Below are 19471 nucleotides of genomic sequence, written 5' to 3'. Positions count from 1 at the left end.
ATAAAATGAAAAAATTCATCTGTACTTATCTTTAAAAATTTAACGAAAATGGAGTTTCAAACATATGCCAAAATAGGTTTTGTTCTGTACAATTAAACCATGTGACCTTTGAAACTCAATTTTAAAATCTTATTGGATCGCAAAAAATGTTTTTCTTCTAAAAAAATATTTTCTATAGAATCATTATGAGTTTATCTTCTATAGCATTAGAATATTAAATAAAAGATTGTAAAATGAAATCTGAAAGGATTATGAAAAGTGAAAAAGTTCTGTTTTTAAATCAGAGAATAAAACAGAAACGAAAATTTACTATGAAAAAAAAAAGAATAATAACAAATTAAAAGTAAAACAAAATTTTAACTATATGAAAAGGTAAATATATATATATATATATATATATATATATATATATATATATATATATATATATATATATATATATATATATATATATATATATATATATATATATATATATTTCATTTCATACAAACCATTTATTCATATGCATGTATTGATATATATTGTTATTCTAATCAGAAAATATTATTTAAAATGGAAGAGCGAAATATACAATATTTGATGTCACAATCAAGAGCTTCGTCTTTGCAGAAATTATCTGGACCCGAAAGAAAAAAATATAGCAGCCTTTTCATCTTTAGTGAAACAAACCCATTTCGTCGTTGGTGTAGAACAATAAGTGATTCAAAGGTACACTGTTTTTTGTTTTGTAAGTTCATAAAAGAAATTTTTTAATTTTATAAGTTATAACTTTATATAATATTTCTTGATAAGTCTTTTTATAAATACCGCAAATAAGTTTTTTTTTCCAATACCCTACATTTTTTGCTCGTTGTTTCTTTTAGATACACTTGTTTTTTCTGTTTAACGTAAGTGCTTATTGCGTTCTGTGAAAAACTCCGTCTAGATACATTTTTTAATTTAAATCCTGAATTCAGTAGTATTATTAAATTTATCCCAGTAAAATTTCAGCTAATTTATTTATCCCAGTAAAATTTCAGCTAATTTATTTATCCCAGTAAAATTTCAGCTAATTTATTAAATTTCAGTAAAATTTCAGCTTTTTAAAAGACTAGTATCTAATGTTGGCGACTTGATGATGGCGACTGAGAGGAATCATTTTCATGTAAAATACTGTGAACTGTTAACAGTAACATTTTATATACCGAGATTATGCTTTAAAAATAACTTTTGTTATATTGAGGTTATCCTGCAGTTTTGAGGTTACTTGGTGTAATGTTAATAAAACATATTATTTTATGAGCTTACTTCGTTAATTGGTGTAATGTTAACAAATATTAGAAAAAATGTTGCCCAATATTTTTTGACATAAAAAAAGAAAATATTCTTTTATAATTAAGTTAGAATAATGATTGAATAAATGCAAGTGTATTTATTCAATCTAATAATCAGACTTTATTATACTTTTCTAACCATTTTTACTTTGTAACTTGTAATTTAAACATTTGTACCTTTTAGTGAAGACTTAATACTTAAATATGTACATTTATACATGCATTTACTTGCGTTTAGTATCTACATTCGGCAAAATATTCTCTGCTTTAAAATAAGTCAATTATGAAAATTAAAAAAAAAAAAAGAAGACAAGAAATTTTTTTTTTATAAATAATAAATATTTTTAGTTAACAAATTATTTTTAGTTAACAATTAACAAATTATTATTTAACAAATTAATAACAAATTAATAACAATTAATAACAATAACAATAACAAATTAATAACAAATTAAAACAATAACAATAACAAATTAAAACAATAACAATAACAAATTAAAACAATAACAATATTAATAACATTAACAAAATTAATAACATTAACAAAATTAATAACAAATAACAAATTAATAACAAATTAATTACAAATTATTTTAACAATTAACAAATTAATAACAAATTATTTTTAGTTAAGTGCTTTTCTTTTAATATTATCATTAAAAAAGCAAACTAAAATCAATTTTATGAACTCTTTAAAGCAAAAACGATGTAACTAACATTGTTGGAATATATGGCGTTGATAACATTGAATGTTATTAAATTATTAATTATACAATAAATTATATATGGAAAATAAACTTTATCAAAATGTTTAATTATAATGAAGTTTTATTTAGAAAGAATTTTGTGTAAATGTTTTTATAATCATTTTATTAATATTCGTGCGTCAAATATTAGACACTAGTGAGTCAAGAAATAAAAAAATAAAAATAATAGCGAAATCTTTATCTCCATTTGCAAAAAATTAAACTTAGAACATGGGAGTATACTTTTTTTTAGTTGTTTTTACAAACCCAGAAACTACTTTTAAATTTTCAGCTTCTCAAAAAAAAAAAAAAAAAAAAAAAAAAAATATTAAGAGGCTCATCCTAAGAAAAAGCCATTTGAGACTTTTTGCTTTAATTATTAAAAATTGCACAATTTAGACTACTGTGAGAATTTATTTATTGTTTTAATAAACTAAGAAAAATTAGTAGAAATAAGAAACATAAAATTGTATACTTTCTTTCTAACTATTCAGTTTGTTTTATCAATATATAGTAGTAAGGACTCCACAATATATAGTAGTAAGGACTCCACAAAATAGTCATAGTATAGGTGCGTGACATCTCCACCTGCACCTCCATCTCCATTACCAATTTTTATATTTCGGTCAGTCAGCAAATTTGGATCTTTTTTGAGTTGACAAATTTCAGGAACCGAGATTTATTTTTACAGTTGAAAAATATAACTTTTAATATTCTTAGCAAATATTTTTATGGACCTTTTTAAGCAGCAAATCAATCTTTGCCGGCTGTTATTAAGAGAAACTTTCATTATTTTTCACAAATTTACCATAAAAATAAAAAGTGAAAGCGTATATATACAAACACTTTCACTGCATTCATAATTAAATCTATGTGATTTTTTATCCTTTACAAAAAACACACGAATTTGATTCAATTAATCGGTGTAAGTACATTTAAGTTTTTGTAATTTTTTAAATTATATGTAATACTAAATGTTAAACGTATTTACAGTTTTTAAATTACAGAACATTAACTAAATATAACACACAAAAGCTTCAACTTTTTATTTAAAAGTTTACACAAATTAAATAAATCTTTTTTAATATTTAAATAAGGTTATTGATATTGGAATTTTTGAATATCATTAAGTTGAGAAAATTGTTTGAAAAATGTAACAGTTTTATGAACTTTTTAAATAATTTTGCAATAAAGACTAATTCTTTTTTCATCTTTTTTTAACTAAATTTATGACATCTTTAACTACTAATTGAAAAACATGTTTTGTGCATCTTATTCGTTGAATGTTGAAACAAACATCAAATAACTTAGATGGTTGCGTACGTCACTGGCGTCTGATGCTAAACTCATTATTTTATCATGTAGTTAAATTTTATCAAAGATTTTTAAAAAAACATCTTTTAAATCATCAGCGTAATTGTGGCCATTAAGATATGCGAAGCCTAAACAAAAACTAATGAACTTTGTTTCGTCAAAAGTGAAATGTTTAGCTGCAGATAATTTTCATATTCGTGAGCAGTAGAAGATAATACTTTAATTTCAACTTCAAAAGTTCAACTTTTAATATAAATCAATTTAAAGTGATCTCAAACGTTTTTTTGCAAGGCACTTGTACTTTGGATTTAAACACAAAAAAAAAACCTTTATTTATAGTATAAGCCAACAGCTAATGAAAATGAAAAGAATTTTATTGCTTCTTTATTTTGCCACTTGTTTTTTTTCTTTTGGTAGTAATAATTTGCAATCATTTTTAAAATAGTCATCTTGTATACTCTTTTATATACTAATTTGAGTATTTTTAGATTTGTTACAATTACATTGATCTCCCTGTAGGAAATTGGTCTAGCAAATAGCTAGCTATAATCATAACGATAAAGACAGCAATTTGGTCACAAGGATCGCTAGCTTTTTTAAGTTAGTGAAAAGCAATCGATATTTGTAAAGATAAAAACAGCAATTTAGCTACGAGGACAGCTAGCTTAATAAGCTAAAGGCCTACTGGCTATAGTAGCAAGCGTCATATGGTAATAAAACTGCTGTCTGAAAATTAGCTATCTTAGATATTTAGCAAAAATATTATACAGAGTGGCGTAAAGGTCATGTTTACAAAACAAATTTGATTGTTTTCAAATTTTTTTATTTTATTTTGCGCTAATTGTTTGAATTTGCGCTTTTTGCAATTTTTGACCAAACTCTAGACATTAGCGCGAATCTGATGTTGATTTTATTTAACTTTTTGATCAAGATTTTCTTTATGTGTTATACCAAAAAAAACATTATGTTTTTCAATTTAAGTGTACATATTTTTAACTGAGAACGGTAGATAAATTAATGTTTAGGTTATTGTAAAGTGATTTTTTGTTGATCTGTTTTGTCATTTCCATTATATAATAAATATATATAAATTTTTAGTATAAAATAAATATCTCTAAAAAATATGTAACAAATAATTTTAAATTTTAAGGTTTACAGTTTACAAATGTAAACTGTAAACCTTAAAAATAAATTTTAAAATTATTTTTATACCTAACTAGGTATCAAACTAAAATTTAAATTATTATTTGAATTATCAACTCATAGCCAATAGTAAGGGAGCAGTCGTCTTAGCTGATCCCTTGTATCCACTTTTCTACTTTTTTAACTGTTTTTTACAAGAATTCTTTATTTGGATTCTTAAGCTTCTCTTTGCTCATCACGCGTTCCAAATTATCTAGAATAAGTTTTACTGTAAGTTTTGATGAGTTGTTAACAACTTTGACAGATTTTACATGCTTTCATACTCATTGTACCCAAAAAGTTTGAGATAGTCTTGTTCATAAGGATTTTTCAAACTATGACATAGAATATTAAAAAATAACTTGGAACCTGGTAAAATATACAATTTTAGACCTAGTAGTTGGTCTGTTTTTGTTGGCTTTATCAACATTGGCTTTATCAACATTGCTGTCAGAAGGAAGTCAGCTTTGATTCTATTCGTTCTTAGATATTTTTGTACCTCCCATTGGGTCAAATAAAGAACTTTTACCATTTTACTTTAAAAGCTGCAGAATCAGAAAAATCGCAGGTTAAAAACCATATTACCCAGAAGAGCGAAAGCAGTGGTAGTAGCCATAGTAGCCAAAGTAGTCAGTCATTCTATTGACCTCTACGATTACTTTATTAGATCCAGTTGGTTACTTTATCTTCTTTATCAGAAGAAGAAACTGTCTGATTTTAGGGTAAAGCAACTTAAGTTTCATGAATCAAAATGTCTTTGCCACAAACCTAGCGTGTGTAATAGTTTCAAATTTGTTAATTTTTTACCTGATAGTATAATTTTTTTCAAGAAACATAACTGCAAGCTCCACCAGCTCACAATAACCTTTGCGCCTCTCAAAAATCTGAATATGAAAAATGTAAATAATTTAAAATTCAACGAGTAGTTTATATATTTTGTTTTTGCAAAAAAGGTATTTTAAAGTGACAAAATTCTTTATTTTGTCTTCACCTAACTATTTCTTAACTTTTTATGGTCTATCAAGTTTCTTTTGAGCGCCAATAGAACCTGCTTCTCCAAACAGATGCCCTTAACATTCTGGTGATTAAATTGCAACCGTCTCATTGTTTGTATTAAAACCATCCCAACTCTGCTTCAGAGACTTGTTGATTCTCCGTTAAAACATAAAAATTTAACTTGAGGTTACAGCTATATGAATCTCTTCAACATGATGGCGACAGGCTAGGAGGAATAATAGTCAGTCATGAAACTTAGCTAACCTTGAATAAACCCCATATAAAGCCAACGTTTGAAGTTGTGAAGTTGTTATCAAAGTAAACTCCGTGGATGAGCTGTCCGAGATCAAAAGAATCTGACAAATTTTTTGGACCTCAACGCTACAGTGTTTGAAAACAACGTTTTTTTTAATTTCATTACAAATTCTTTTTTATAGTGTTGTTATCGACTTCGATTAAATTGACTAAAAGTCGACTAGTCAAGAGTCAAAACTAGTCGACTTCAAATAGTTTATTTAATTGACTATGGACTTCCTACTAATCGACTAAAAGTCAATTTAGTCAATTAAAAATCCTAAAATCCATATATCTTTTTCTTCGATTTAACTTTTCAATATTTAGTTTTGTTTGTTCATTTAATAACAATAGTATGCTCTATTATAACTATTACCTAGTTTTTTGTTTACTCTCTTAAAGTTTCATCAAATTCATAGCATGTTACCATTATTTATACCGATAATAAACTTTTGATTATGTATTTCACTATTTTTTTTTTGTTTACTCAATGCTAGTGTTTTTCATAAATACTTTAATACAGCGCCGCTCCAAGCTGGTTTAGGGCGCTGAGTCAAAATAAATTTTATGAAGATTGTATAGATTAATGAAATCTAAATTTCATCAAAACAATCACATCATAAATATGATTGTAATAACTTTTTAATATATAGCAAGCATTTAAGGCGGTCCCTAAATCATTGGGGTCTGGGAATAAATTGTCCCATTGTCCAAGCGGCCCTTCTCTCATATTGCTTTGCTCCATTATTATTTAAATAATATGGTATTAAAAAATAGAAAACGAATATAAATTGCTCAATTATTTTTATTAAAATTTATTGCAAAAACTTAAAATATGTCGACTTTAGTCGACAGCCAAATTATTTATTAGTCGTTTTAAACACTAGTTTTTAAGTTACCACCTTTTAACAAAAGTATTTAAACGTTTTGTTTGTTATTCTATTTTATATTTTTACTTGATTTTTTAAACACGATCTTTTAGGTTTGATTTGAAAAATTTTTTTTTTCTTTCTAGAATTCAAAAGTTTTGTGAAACCTTTTGTGCAATAAATGGTCGTAGTTGTTAATAACTATAAAAATATTATATTCGGTTAAAAAACTCTAACTGATTAGACGCTAGATAATCGGCATCGTGTAAGTCGACACCGAGAAGGATGGTATCTTATCTTCTGGTATTGTTTATATACTAGTGTCGGTACCATCAATATTGGTTCGATACTAATATTAAAAAAAAAATCGTCTGGTATTATTCGGTCGCATAGTCACAATAACAAAAAAAAAAACAACTACTTTTTGAACTTATTACTAACAATACTCCTCTAAATACTTTAAGCAATTTTACTTTAAAAGTAAAATTGCTTTTTAGTTGATGCTTGAGAAAAAAACTAGACGAATAAGGGTTTTTGGAGCACTTAGGAGCAGTCACAGTTAAATCATCGTTAAAGCATCATCGGAAGATCCGCTCCAGACATGGCAACAGTTTACATACAAGGACAGATTTTAGATTTATAATGATAAAGAATAGAATCCGGTGTATTTAGTGGCGAGCACGATCAAGAGATGCAACCTTAGGAGCCAATTTTTCAATGTATTTGATATATGGTTTCGTAGAAGGATCAGAAGTAAGAGTTAATCTTAGAACACGAAAGGTAGATAACTCATTGAGTACATTATCGTTCATAAATATAGGAAGATCTAGATTATTGCAATAATAGTTGTCTGAAAAAATTGAGTTTTATCTGAATTAAAGTTCACTAGCCATTGAGAGTCTCATGCTGTACCAGAAGTGAGATCCTTTTCAACCTCAAATGCCTCTTCCAAGCGATCAGAGATTGTTGGCTTCTTATCGAGACAAGAATAAAAGGTAATATCATCAGCGAACAATGCCACCTTAGATGTGAGAGTATCTGGAAGATCGTTAATGTAAATTAAAAAGAGTATAGGGCCAAGATAGAACCTTGAGGAACCCCTGAATTTACAGAATAAGAAGAAGAGTGCTGTTCATCGAGGACAATTTTTATACTACAATTGGAAAGGAAGGACTAAATAATCTTAAAGATGTTAACAGATACACCGTAAAAAGAAAGCTTAGGGAGAAGACCAGTATGCCAACCTTTATCAAAGACTTTAAAAATGTTAAGAGCAATAGTCTTAACTACTTCACATCTATTTAATGCAGAATAAAACCTATTAGTTACAGCTCTTAACATATCAGCAGTAGAACGAGAAGATCAAAATCCATATTGATGATCAGAAAGTTATTAGATTTAAGATGACAGGTTAAGTGTTTTTAATTAAAGACTCAAAAATCACGCTTATGATAGGAAGAAGACTAATGGGACGATAGTTAGACGAATCAGATCGCTCTCCAGAGTTTTTGATAATAGGGATAACAGATGCCGCTTTTCACCAGGTCGGAAAACGAGACTCTGATAAGTATTTGTTAAATAGTTTTACAAAGTATAGACAACAGCTCCAGAAAATACTTCTGCAAAACTATAACAGGTTTGCTGTCCGGGCCACAAGCTGTAGTAGAGTCTAAGCAGGAAAACACTTTAGATAAAGAAGCTGGAGTGATACAAATGTCAAGCAATGAATCAACCTGTTTGTCGGTTATATCAGTTATTGTCGGTTATATCGATTACACAACTAGTGGAATCTAGAAATGATATTGATGAAAAGTTCTTAGCAAGCAATTCAGTTTTGTCTTTAGGCGAGCGGACAAAATCTGAACCAAACAAGAGAGGTGGAATAATAAATTAAATAATTAAAGGAAAGATACCAGATAAAAGATTTTAAAATACGGAATCAATATCACACAATTTGTTAAACCAAAATAACAATTCCAGATAAGAAATTAAATTACGGAAGTGATACCACATAATTAATTAAACTAAAATTGCGATATGTGATATCATACGATACTACACAATGAGTTAATTATATAGGAGAAAGAAATGAAATGCGGGAAATGTAGGATATCTCAAAAAATCCATTTAGGAGAGGTCTCTAATCAATGTTATCTAATGTAAATGATGAGATTTTTTCCCTCTCTATTTACTAACATTGCTTTGTCTACATGCATGTGGTAAAAACCACATTTTGGAAAAGTACACCACAAAAACCGTTTTTTAAAGGATTGATGAAGTGGGACAAAAAAAACTAATTGATCTCCGATTCTCCCATATCATTTTTGTGTAATTATATTATGGAAACCACTTGAGTATTTTGATGAAGTGATTTATGACTGACATAGTTTTTTAAGTAATTAACAACATATTTTTGCTAATATGTTGTTAATTACTTGCTTATCTTACGGTTCCTCTAAAATCAAAATATATACACTTTATTATAATCTGCTGTCAATCTTAGGTTTCATCCTCAATACATACATTATGTAAAAAAGAAAAAGTTACTTTAGAAATACTTTGTAATGCCTCCACTCTCCTCTACATCTCAGTTATAATATAGGTTTACTATTTAAAATTACTCATCGTTTATAAAAATAAAATACGAAGTCTCGTGAAGACCCGAACTGAGGTAGTCTTGTGAAAACCCGAGCTGCGGTCATTATCCGTACTAAACAATATCAATACCGATATTTTCGATATGTTTTCGATTTTCGATACCGATGTTTTTGATACTGTAAGGTATCGTACCAATACCAGTCGATAAATCGAGTCGATCCCGATCATCTAGTGTCTACTATTGATCGATATCACGGTTCTAGGAAAACGATTTACGTTCTTTTCTCAGAATTTTTTTTTTTTACGGTAACAATTTTTAGTATATTACATTTAGAAATAATATAAATAGAAACTGTTTTATAATTACTGTCTACTATACGGAAGTGAATTTTTTCCATCAGGTTTTCGATTATTTTATACTGGCGACTATTGGGGTAAACTGCGTTCTTCTAGCTTTGAATAGCCCTCTTCCAAAGCATGATAAATCAAGGCTCAATCTAAAGTTGGTAGGTAGTTAAAATCTATATTTTCATTCTTTTGATAATTTTAAAACAACACACACACATTGTGGTGTTTAAATAATTTGATGTTATTACCATTACAGTGGTTTATGACGTGTCTTAAATACAATGAAAAAAAAATCTTTGAAAAGTGTCATGCATGACACTTTTCAAGATTTTTCATTGTATTGAAGTTCTGGAAATGAGTAATTTTGGCGAGTTTTTCGTATTTATTTTATTACCTCTTTTAAACTCAGAGATTGCTTTGCTTGTTTTTTTTCTCTGAAACTGTTGATGAGAAATGATTGAAGATAAGACAAATTGGTTAAGCAAAAGAAATGCTTTCAAGCATAAGTAGTTTAATAACTTTAAAACTGGTTTAAAATTTATTTTGACTGAAATAAGTCCAATTTACGTTTAACTAATTATGTTGTAATGCAGCCTTTGCAATTTTGCATTAGTGTACCTATTAGTTCTATTTCAAAGACTGAATAAAAGTAATTATTTAATGCAGATGTTAACTTTTGCTGGTTAACTAAACTAGCAGAGCCAAGTAGTAAACTTGAGGTGAACATTGCTCCACTCTTGCTCTTGTAGTAGTTGGACAGAGCAGAGATAAAAAAAAATTTTTCTTTGTGATTTGTTTTGCTTGTTTAGTTAGAGTACTATGGTTTTAGCAGGCATGAATGTTTTTTAAATAAGAATTTGGTATTATGACCAGCTTTTAGATTGGTTTCATAGCCTCCTATAAGCAATATATGCTTTGATGAACTTTGTAATCTGTCTAACTTTTTTGTCTACAAATGGTTTAATGGTTGTTGAAACATGGTGAAAGATGGTTTCATCATAATTATTCATAAAATGTTGATATTTTCAGTGCTTAATTAGTTATGAAAAACGAATCTCATGAATGTGAGATTCATTTTTCCCTAATTAGTGAAACCTAATCCTCTATTGTTTGGGCTGGTTTGCGATAATCAGATTTAGAGTGTAAACAAGGTTAAGCTATGGTTAATGTCAGATAAGGTTACTTTCATCTAGGCAATCAATAAAGCTAGTATCAGTATGTCATTTAATTGTTATGGTAATTATTGAATAATTGAAGTTACCACAAAGCAACATAGTTTCCTATTTGATGAAATTTTTCTTTATATTAAAAAATTTAATGAAGAAATACTTGTTTCTTTAAATACAATATTTTTTTGACATTACTCATTACTACCTTAACTGATCTTTATGGTTTATTTTGGAAACTGTTCAAGTTTATGTTGGTTTTATCAGTAAACTATATCTCACAAAGAAAATAACATGTGGTATGAAGTTTCTTGTAGTAGACTAATATCTTTAATATTAAATGAATATCTTTGAGTTCTTATTTCTGACTAGATCATAAGCATTATGATCTAGTTTACTCAGCCAGTTGATGCATGTAAACTCTCTGCATGTTCTACCTATTAAAATCAATGTAGATATATTCTGCTGCGCTAATCCCTAATTAAATCAGTTGATAAAACAAAAATAAATACAAAATTAAGAGAAATTGAATAATAAAAATAAAGAATATTCATACATACATAAATAAGAAAAAAGATATATATATATATATATATATATATATATATATATATATATATATATATATATATATATATATATACATATATATATATATTTATATATATATATATACATATATATATATATATATATATATATATATATATATATATATATATATATATATATATATATATATATATATATATATATATATATATTATATTCAGAAATTTTTTTAGGAAAAAGCAGAACTTTACATGTTAATAATATTTATTACCGAAGCAATTTTAAAAATTGTTACTCAAGGATTTATATTACATCCTGGATCCTACCTTAGAAACGCTTGGAATATTTTGGATTTTATAGTTGTTGTGACTGGGTAAGTTTTTTTTAGTTGTTCTTTTTGGTGTTTATTGTTATTTCATAGGGAAGAAGGGGCACCATGGTACACTTTTGATTTTTGCTTCGTAACAATTTTTTTAATATGCTTTTTTTTTTTGGCAATTGGTTTAATTTGTACAATAAATTTATACCAACAAAATTAAATTTATTAATTACCAAAATATAACCGGTTAAACTTGAGACTATTAAAAGTAAAATTTGAAATTTATATCAAGGTAAAATTAAAAATTTGTATCTTAATGCAAACTATGATAATTAAAAAGTAAATAAAAAGTATGAAACTTAAAGAAAAGTTGGATTTTTACTTAAAAGACAAATAAATTAATAATTATAACCCAAATAATGCATCCAATGGTCTAAATCACATTTCAAAAATCCAGATAATATTTCGTTTTAAATATCATTTTTAATTGTCATTAAATAATGGCTTTGTATTGAAATTAGATCTCCTAGTATTATAATAACATAATAATCTTAAAAATAGACTGTAAGTATTAAAAGAAATGTTTTTTAAAATTGCTTATGACACAATGGAGTAGAATTCTACAGTTTTAGGGCCTCTACAAATGCTATATCAAGTTATCTCATACTTGCTAATAGAAAACAATTGCTTTATTTTTAGTATCAGCTGTTTTTTTAATAGTTTTGTTGATGTAAAGATCTAATGCGTTGTAGTTTACACAATGTTATATTGAACAACATAACTTAAAATTTAGCAACTTTAAAAACTAATAAATAACTTTGTCATCAATAAAACACAAAATTCGACCCCATGCAGGCCTAATGGTATCAAACGATATAATTTTTTTAATATAGCTCAAAATGATACTTTTTTAACATAGCTCAAATAATTTTTAACATTGTCAACACATAACATAGTAGTAACTGTTTCATCATATAAAAGTGGTTGTCACAACTCTTATGATGCCTCCACAATTACTATACCAAAGTTTCTTGGTACCCCGTGTATCATGGTGTTCCACTCTCTCCTACCTATTTGGCTTATATGTGTCCACTTAAAGCAATATTTGAAAGATTTTTTAAGTTTTTAAAGTCTAAGTAAAATTATTATTATTTTATTTTTATGAAAAAAAAAAAACAATATAACTATTATTATTTTAATTTATTTTAGTTTTATCTTGCGTTTAAAATCTTGTGTATTTTTTCTTTAATATCAAATAAATATTGAAACATTTTGAGTTGGTTGTATCAATTGATGTTTGAGGTATTTTTGTGGAAATCCTAAACATCATTTTTTGTTTTATGACTGCACAAAGTAAGAATGTATAGTACCTCAGGCACTGTTCATTTTATGACTAACAGCATAAGACTTAGAGACTTGTGGATGGTTGGACAAAGTGTGTGTTTAATTTGCTTGAGTAGAAATGGTACTCATCCCAATCAAGATTCTCATTATGCTTTAACATTAAAGAGTAGAGTATAAATGTTGGAGTACCTGGCATTAGTGATAATTACTTTACATTTTTAACTGTTGATTTTTATTCTATTTTCCACAAACCAATGTGTGATGCCATTAACAAAGGATTAGTTGGCAGGAACTTTATTGTAGATATTGCTGGTCAGGATTTTGTCAGCTTATTTTTTTATAACAATTTCAGGTGGGAGATTTTATTTCAATTCATTATATAAGGTTTATGTCAAGGGAAAATAAAGGGAAGAAACAAGATTGGGTCTAGAACACTACCCTGGCCTTAATATATTTCCAATTAGTCATGTGATTATTTGTTTATAATCTTTGGCAGCAATGAAACAAATAAACTGCCGTTCAGGATGCTAACTGAGTAGAATATTCATTAACTTTAGTAGTAACTTGTCAAGATCAACAAGATCATTTACTTTTGCATTAAATAAGAATATTGCAAAAGTTGATTTGTTAGCATCCATTGTACTGGGGCCTCATTGATCAGGGAATTCTATTATGCTGTTAAATAGAATGTAGAATGATGAGACAATTTCTAAGCAAGCAGAATTGAATAAAAGTGGGGAAAGATCATCTGGTGACAATTCTTTCACCAGATGATCTTTTAATATTATTAAGAGTAAAAATTATCTTTGAATGTTATTAAGGGTAAAAATGTAGTAGGCAGATCTGCTTGACAATTAATGAAGAATGAGAGGATAGTTTCTTATTGCTCCAAACGCTTTGAAAATAGTTGATTAGTTGACTTGTTAATGTATCAAAAAGAGAAGTATAGTTCAGAGTTGTTAGTCCTTGGCTTTGGCCTTGGTCTTGCCTTAAGGCCAAAAATTTAGGCCTTGACCTTGGCCTTGGCCTTGAAACTTTTGACCTTGGTCTTGGCCTTGAAATATTTGGACTTGACCTTGATTGTTTTGGCCTTGGCCTTTATTAAAAATAAAATTAAAGAATTAAAAGTTTTCATTCTTTATTTTATGTAATTAATTACATAAATAATCATTCTTTATTTTACATAATTATTAATGTAAGTCAAAAAGTGTTATTTACACTTTATTAATGTAAGTCAAAAATTTAAGTCTTTTGTCTTGAAAATGTTTGCATAGGCTTTGGCCTTGAAACTCTTATTCTTGGCCTTGGCCTCGTAATATGTGGGCTTGTCCTTGTCCTTGGTCTTGTAACTTATAGTCTTGGTCTTAGCCTTAACCTTGTAACATGTAACCTCGGCCTTGCTACTTTTGGCCTTGTTAACAACTCTGCAGTAGTTTGTCCTTTATTAGGAAGCCTCTAAAACTCTCTTCAATGAAACTCTTCAATAAACTCTCTTCTCTAAATTTATTTTAAAACTCTATTCTCTATATTTAACAGAGGATAAGTTGAATCTTATTTTCCTGCCTGCTGTATAATGGTATTTGTGGGTTCAATTTTAAAAATGGCTCGTAGATTTAAACTCAAATTAAAACTCAATTGTTTATTGCTAATAATCAATTAATTAATTGTAATAATTAATTAAATTAATAATGTGCAAAATATTGATGAATGACTGAGTCTTCTATTTTATGTCTTTTTCGATTTTCTTTTATTACTTTTATCATTGATGTCACATGGAAACTATACATAAGATTGATTGCAAAATTAGCATCTGTTTAAGCCTCTCTCTATTGTGCTCATTATTTTCTTCTTACTATTTATTTCATTCTTTATAAATCCTCCTCTTATTCATCCTTGTGCAGAATAGTAAACAGAATAGTGTTTATTGAGTTGGTTTTTCTGGTGAGGATTTCTCTCTCTTTTAGACAATTTTCAAAAATTTCAAATATAAATGTTGTTAGACCTGCTTTAGCTGCTAAGCTTTTGGAGCCATATAAAAGTTGCATATCTTTCTCTTTTCTACAAACCCTACCATGGTTGGTTCTCAAGAGAGCTATAATCACTTATCCAATTAACCAAAACTCAATTTTGCATGACATGTCATTTGGCGAAGTTGCATCATTTTGCTGTAACTGTTTTTTCTAGCTATGAAACCTTTTACAGGGTTTAGAATAAGAAGTGTTATCCAAGGTTTAGGATTGACAAGCTTTGTTGCTCTTAGTGGTTAGCAAATGTTTTTTTTTTGCAAGTGTAAAAACTTGCGTTTCATATGGTGAGTCAAATAAAGTTTTGGTACATTGTATTAATGCAGTGTCAGTAATTCTTCCTTAGGATATGTAATATTTTAGGAAGCCAGTGAGTGGTTTTATAATAAAAACTGACTGAATAAAGTAAAGTAATCTGAATTACCAAATCTGGTAAGGCTAAAGGTACATAGCATTATGGAGTAATACTGACAATCATATCAAGAATAGCTAATTTCTGGGTAGGTTATGTGTTAAGGTAAGTGAGTTGGTGAGAATGACAAATAAAATCACAAGCAACCATTTATATCTCCTGCAAAAACTGTGGCTTGTTGCCAATTCAGCAGCAAGTTATTGCTGGCTCATTGTTTTGCAAGTTAATAAGATGAATTGATTTGTGCTAATATAAACTAAACCTGCATATAAACTAATATTATTTGACAGTAAATGTTTCCTTAGGGCAGGTATTTTGGTTACACATAACCAGTTTGGCTTCTTATTTAGTTACTGACTATTTAGTTACTGACAATTTAAACTTGGAGTCACTAGATTTTTTATTTTTTCTATTTCATTTGAATATTTTTTATTTATAAATATGTTAGTACCATCATCTATGTGATCCTGATATTTAGTACTTATCTAAGTGTAATTACTCTTGATTTGAGAAAGAATAGTTTGTTTAAAATTAGGACTTAGCCATATTTCAGTTAGACAAACAATATCAATGTTGGTATCTGTAAAGAATGGATTGAAAATCTTTGTTACAGAAATGGTTGGTAAGCAGTGTTGGTAGCTGAGCTATTTGTTTAACAAGGAGTAGGAGCAGGTACCACAAACTTTGAAGATTGCACCATAGAAGATACCCCAATGAAAAGTAGGATCAGGGTTATCAATGTAAAGTTAGTTATTATTTTTTCAAGAAAGAAACATCATCATTGGTCAGGCCTTTTAATGTTAGGGCCTCTGTGATGCAGTGTAATGCTTCTGGTGGTGCTTGGGACAACATTTGTTACCTAGGCTGGTTCAGGGGTACCAAATACTACTATATTTTTCTCACGTTCAGGTGCTTCTTATTGTTCAAATAAGACTTAAATGATTTGTGGCTATGAGCTTGGATTTTTCCTGACAATACTATTCTAGAATGTCTAATTTGAGTTTTTGAGTTGTTTTTTTTTTTTTTTTATAAATTTTACTTTTGGAGTTTTTTTATTTGGTTGGCTTGCAGGTTGATAATTGCACTCTGTTCCAATATTATCTTCATGAGCTCTAGATAATAGAGCTCACATAGCTCTGTTATTTAGATATCAAGGTGGGCAAAAGATGGCACTAGGTTTTTAACAACTGAGTAACCATTTTTATAATAAAAAGTATAAGTGCATTTAAAAACTGAAAGTTACAAAGAAATTATTTTTTTGTTTTTTTTACAAAAGTTATCAACAAAAAACAAACTTTTTTTGTTTGGAGTAAAAAATTTTGTTTAAAGCTTTTTTTTATTCTTTTAAATTTTAAGTTTTTTTATTTAAAAAAAAGTCAATTAAAAATATTTAAAAAAAAGTCAAAATGTGAAGCTATAATTACGTCTCGTCAACATTAAAGGCTTAATAAAAGAGTAATGGTATTAATTAGTGATTGCAGAAGCATCAGTGAAAAAGAAGAAATTATAATAGAACAAGTATTCAGCTGCATGAATTTATGAAAATTTTAATTGTAAATTGACATCAAACATAATGCTATAGTCACTTATTTTTATCTTCTAGTTTAACTCTTATTTGTTAAGTTTTTTTATTAAACAAAAATTTTCTTGTTTTTGTTACCTAGTTTACTAAATAAGTATTATCACTCATTTATTGTTTTAATGACATTTTCTGTAGTACTCAATAATTTATTAATTTACATAAAATACAGCTAAGCACTAACTTTTAATTTATTTATGTAATATTTCAGTCTGATTAGCACATTCAAGAGATATTTGAAAAATTCTTTTTTGTCTGTAAAGTTGTTTTTTTATTGTATTTGTTTATAAGGTTTGAACAAATAACTTACCTTTTTTAATAGTAAACCATGTTATTATCATAAGTTTATTTTTTTGTTAAAAAAGATTTAAGAAAAAGAAATGTTAATATTCAAAGATTTAAAAGTAGTTAATAAAAAAAAACTAGCTGATACATTAATTGGTCAGTGGTGATTCAATTTCATTTTTGTGCTAATTTATATTTAACATAACTCAAAATTAAAAGTAGTCCATAAATTTGTTCATGGTGTTGTACTTGGATAAACATAATGCTATAATGTTAATGTTTTACTTGGATAAATATAAGCACATAGGAAGTAATGGCAAGTAATCAAGTCATGATCAATCAGAAATTACACATATCACAAAAAATTTTATTTAGGAAATATTATATTATTTATAAATATTTTATTTAGGAAATTTTACATTATTATATTTTTACATTATTATAATTTAAAAACTAGTTGCTCAATTGCATCAAAACATCAAAATTTGTTGAATAAACCTTATTATTATAAACCTTATTATTATAAACCTTATATTATATTAAAAAGTTATAAATGTAAATTCTTATTCTAAGTTAAGAATTGTTTTTCAATTTTTATCTTTATTTTATTATTATACTCTTATTTTTATTTAAGTTTTTATGAGGAAATAAAAATAGCATAAAAATTGATATGTTACACATTTTTTATATAATAACTGCTGGGTTTTATTTAAAGTATTCATTCATATTTAAAATATCCAAAAGTTACTAACCAATTATTTTTGGAAAAATCATGAAAAGAAATATTGAATATAAATGTCACTGTATTTTAATAATAACTTATAAATATATTATTTTTTTATTTACTTAAAAACTTGATAAATACAGAGATAAAGAGTAAGATAACAGTTACTTTTTATTTTTCCTTGTAAGAAATTATTTTGCTCTATTATTTGCTGTAGTAATATTTATTGTTTTGAGTAAATAAGAAAAGTTTTAATTTTTAGTATTATAAGCTTGCCAGAAGTCGACATTGAATTTGATGCAGGCAGCATAAAAGCTTTGCGAGCAGGGCGTGTTCTAAGACCTTTAAAACTTGTATCAGGAATACCAAGTGAGGATTTTAAAAATAATTTTTTTAAGGTTTTAAAATATAAATTTCTTTCTTTTATTATTTATTTAATTATTTTTAAGTTTGGAATAAAAAATTCTGATTTAAAATGATAGGTTTGCAGGTAGTAATGAAGTCTATTATGCGAGCAATGGCTCCTTTACTTCAAATATGTCTACTAGTTGGATTTGTAATTGTCATCTATTCAATTATTGGTTTAGAATTTCTTAATGGACATTTTCACAAATATTGTCTTGGAAATACAACAGGTTAGTAATATTAAATTGATTTAAAAGTAAACTCTTTAATAGAAAATTTTTTTTGCTGTTGACAAAAAACAATTTATGAAAATTTAACACTTCTTAAAAGTTATTATAATGGCCTTTAGGGTTTTTTTAAATTAGAAAGAAAAACCTTTAAGAGTACATTGACACATAATCACGCATCTTCATCATACACTGTATCAAACAGTTATTAATTACATGCACATAATCTAATTGGACCAAACTGGTACAATTTAGATTAAATTACTTGCATGCACACAAACTAATTGTACAAAATTGTTTAACTTTTAATATGTTTTGAAAATTAATTTGATTTTTTTAAATTTTAAATATCTATTTTAACATCAAATTTATATTTCCACTATATTAATTTCACCAAATAATAACATTTTTTTTTAAATTATTGTTTGCTGAATGACAAGAAAATTATTTCTCTAAAACTAACATGTCAATAACAAGTTCATATATAGTTACTTATATGAACTTGTTATTGACATGTTAGTTTTAGAGAAACTTCATGTCATCTCTCCAGCCGCCTGTTTCCTCAATCTCAGTTTTACCGTTGCTGAAGGCTGCTTTCAGTTTATCATAATTGCTCATCAAATCCTGCACAAAGAAATACTCAATGTTTGGTGATTTAGTCAACCCATGGAGCTCATCGTCCATGACAACGTCAAGAATGCAGTCTAGCACATGGTGCTAGCAACTGATTAACTTGGGTTTGGGGTGATCTTTCTCTTCGAACGTTTACTG

General features: G+C 27.1%; 1 protein-coding gene across 4 annotated transcripts in view; it reads left to right on the top strand.

The window, feature by feature from the left end:
- Positions 1–261: 261 nt before the first annotated feature.
- Positions 262–19471, top strand: part of LOC100204204 (voltage-dependent N-type calcium channel subunit alpha-1B) — a 93314-nt gene continuing 74104 nt past the window's right edge. Inside the window, exons 1-6 of one of the 4 annotated variants that reach the window (XM_065790982.1) lie at positions 262–372; positions 541–711; positions 9717–9821; positions 11615–11754; positions 18331–18437; positions 18551–18703. In XM_065790982.1, coding sequence (XP_065647054.1) covers positions 556–711; positions 9717–9821; positions 11615–11754; positions 18331–18437; positions 18551–18703 — 661 coding nt within the window. In that variant the 5' untranslated portion in view covers positions 262–372; positions 541–555. Of the gene's footprint in view, positions 373–533; positions 712–9658; positions 9822–11614; positions 11755–18330; positions 18438–18550; positions 18704–19471 lie in introns of those variants that run through there. The other 3 variants (XM_065790983.1, XM_065790981.1, XM_065790984.1) reach the window with 3 other exon arrangements.

This window comes from Hydra vulgaris, chromosome 02, assembly GCF_038396675.1.
Source record: "Hydra vulgaris chromosome 02, alternate assembly HydraT2T_AEP".
NCBI classification, from domain to species: Eukaryota; Metazoa; Cnidaria; class Hydrozoa; order Anthoathecata; family Hydridae; genus Hydra; species Hydra vulgaris.
The sequence above is the reverse complement of the archived record's forward strand: the minus strand, read 5'-3'. Positions and strand labels throughout refer to the sequence as shown.